Here is a 1,666-nt window from a genome sequence, read left to right as displayed (position 1 = left end):
GAATGTTCGTTTTGCTGACGACTGGTCTCTCCTTGCAGTGCAGTCTCGAGGTTTCTCTTCGTCCGGATCCTGACAAAGGTCCCGGGGCGCCCAGGAGCCAGGGCGGGGGTCCCACGAGCCCGGGGCGGGCCGTGCTCAGGAGTCCGAGTCCCTGAGGTCGCAGGTTGGGGCCTGGGTGCCCGGCCCTCGGCCCCGGAGGCTGAGGAAGACCTTGCGGTAGGAGTGCCGGAACGCGGGGTTCGAGAAGCAGTACACCACGGGGTTCAGCACGCTCTGCAGGCCGGTCAGGCTGCTGGCCACGTCGGCCGCGAGCACCAGGGCCCGGCGGGCCCCGCAGCCGCCCGCGCCCCGGCACACGGCCAGTGCCGCGTGGGCCAGGAAGCTGGGCAGGAAGCAGAGCGCAAACAGAACCACGACGGCGGCCAGCAGCGCCCGGGCCCGCTGCAGCTTGGGCTGCTTGCCCGGCGCCCGGAGCCGCCCCCGCAGGGCCCGGATGATCGCCGCGTTGCAGAACAGGACGAGGCCGAAGGGCAGGATGAACTGGGCGAAGGACAGCGCCTCCTGCCAGGCGCGGCCGGAGGGGCCGCCCGTGCCGGGGTCTGATGCCGGGCACTCGGCCTCGGGCACGAGCAGGCTCTGGTGGTTGAGCCCGGCCATCAGGAGCCAGACCAGGCCCGAGACCCCCCAGGCCGCCCGAGGGGACAGGAGGTTGACCCTGAGCCGCGGGTGGACCACGCGGAAGTAGCGGTCCACGGCCACCGCCGTGAGAAAGGCCACGCCCGCCCCGCGGCCCAGGGGCCACAGGAAGAACAGGGCCCGGCAGGGCGCGCGGCCGAGGCCGCAGGTCTTGTGCTGCAGGAAGAAGGCGGCCAGGAAGGGCAGGCAGAGGGTCAGCAGCAGGTCGGCCAGGACCAGGCTGACCAGGTAGACGGCGGGCGGCTTCCACACCTTCAGGCGGAAGAGGAGCGTCCACAGGGCCACGGCGTTGCCCAGCAGGCCCAGCCCGCACTCCAGCGCCAGCAGCGAGGCCACGGCCGCCTCCGCCCCCACGCTGTGCTCCGAGCAGTTGGCTGGCGGCATGGCCGGCGGCCCGGGGGCTCCCAGCGCGGACAGTCTTCCCGGGGGATGCTCTCGCCGAGGGGAAGGGAACCCTCTCCGGCCGGGAGCTCCAGCTTCTGCCTTTTCTCAGCAAGAAAAGCGCTGAGGCAGCGCGGGCGAGTCAGAGGCAAACCGAAACCGGCCTGGGAACAGCCGGAGCAAACCCCCCGCGTCTGCTTCGGTTTTGTTTTGCCTGAAGAAGGGGAACTTGTGGTCACTCCCCCCCCCCATGAGGTCCAGCTGCTGCCCGAGGCCGCCGGGGAGCCAGGGGCGTGGAACCTTCTCTGTCTTTTGAAAATGAAAGGCTGAGCTCTAGGGGAGCGTGCTTCCTGGGAGCCGGAGCCCGCTGCGCCCGCTCGGTTCCCGGTGGTCAGGCCCGGCTCCCACCTCTGCTTATTTTATTTTCACATTATCTTGGAGCTGGAGCTAGAAAAGAACACTCAACACTCATTCTTTTCACTGGCTGCATATTTCGTGTTCTTTTCTAGTCCAACCCCGAGAGAATGTGACAGTAAAATAAGCCAGCTCACCTTGGTCCCGACCCCCAGCTGACCCCAACTCACCTTGT

General features: G+C 68.3%; 1 protein-coding gene across 1 annotated transcript; it reads right to left on the bottom strand.

Moving 5' to 3' along the window:
- GPR31 (G protein-coupled receptor 31) lies at positions 1–1,086 on the bottom strand. The gene has a single exon (XM_059699577.1). The coding sequence runs from the start codon at positions 1,078–1,080 to the stop codon at positions 136–138; it is 945 nt and encodes a 314-aa protein (XP_059555560.1). The 5' UTR covers positions 1,081–1,086; the 3' UTR covers positions 1–135.
- Positions 1,087–1,666: the final 580 nt, after the last annotated feature.

This window comes from Myotis daubentonii, chromosome 6 (assembly GCF_963259705.1).
Source record: "Myotis daubentonii chromosome 6, mMyoDau2.1, whole genome shotgun sequence".
Lineage (NCBI taxonomy): Eukaryota > Metazoa > Chordata > Mammalia > Chiroptera > Vespertilionidae > Myotis > Myotis daubentonii.
This window is presented reverse-complemented; position numbering and strand designations above follow the sequence as displayed.

What these genes read in the sequence shown, in the direction of transcription:
- GPR31 (XM_059699577.1), bottom strand. Translation starts at nt 1,080, where the DNA reads ATGCCGCCAGCCAACTGCTCGGAGCACAGCGTGGGGGCGGAGGCGGCC.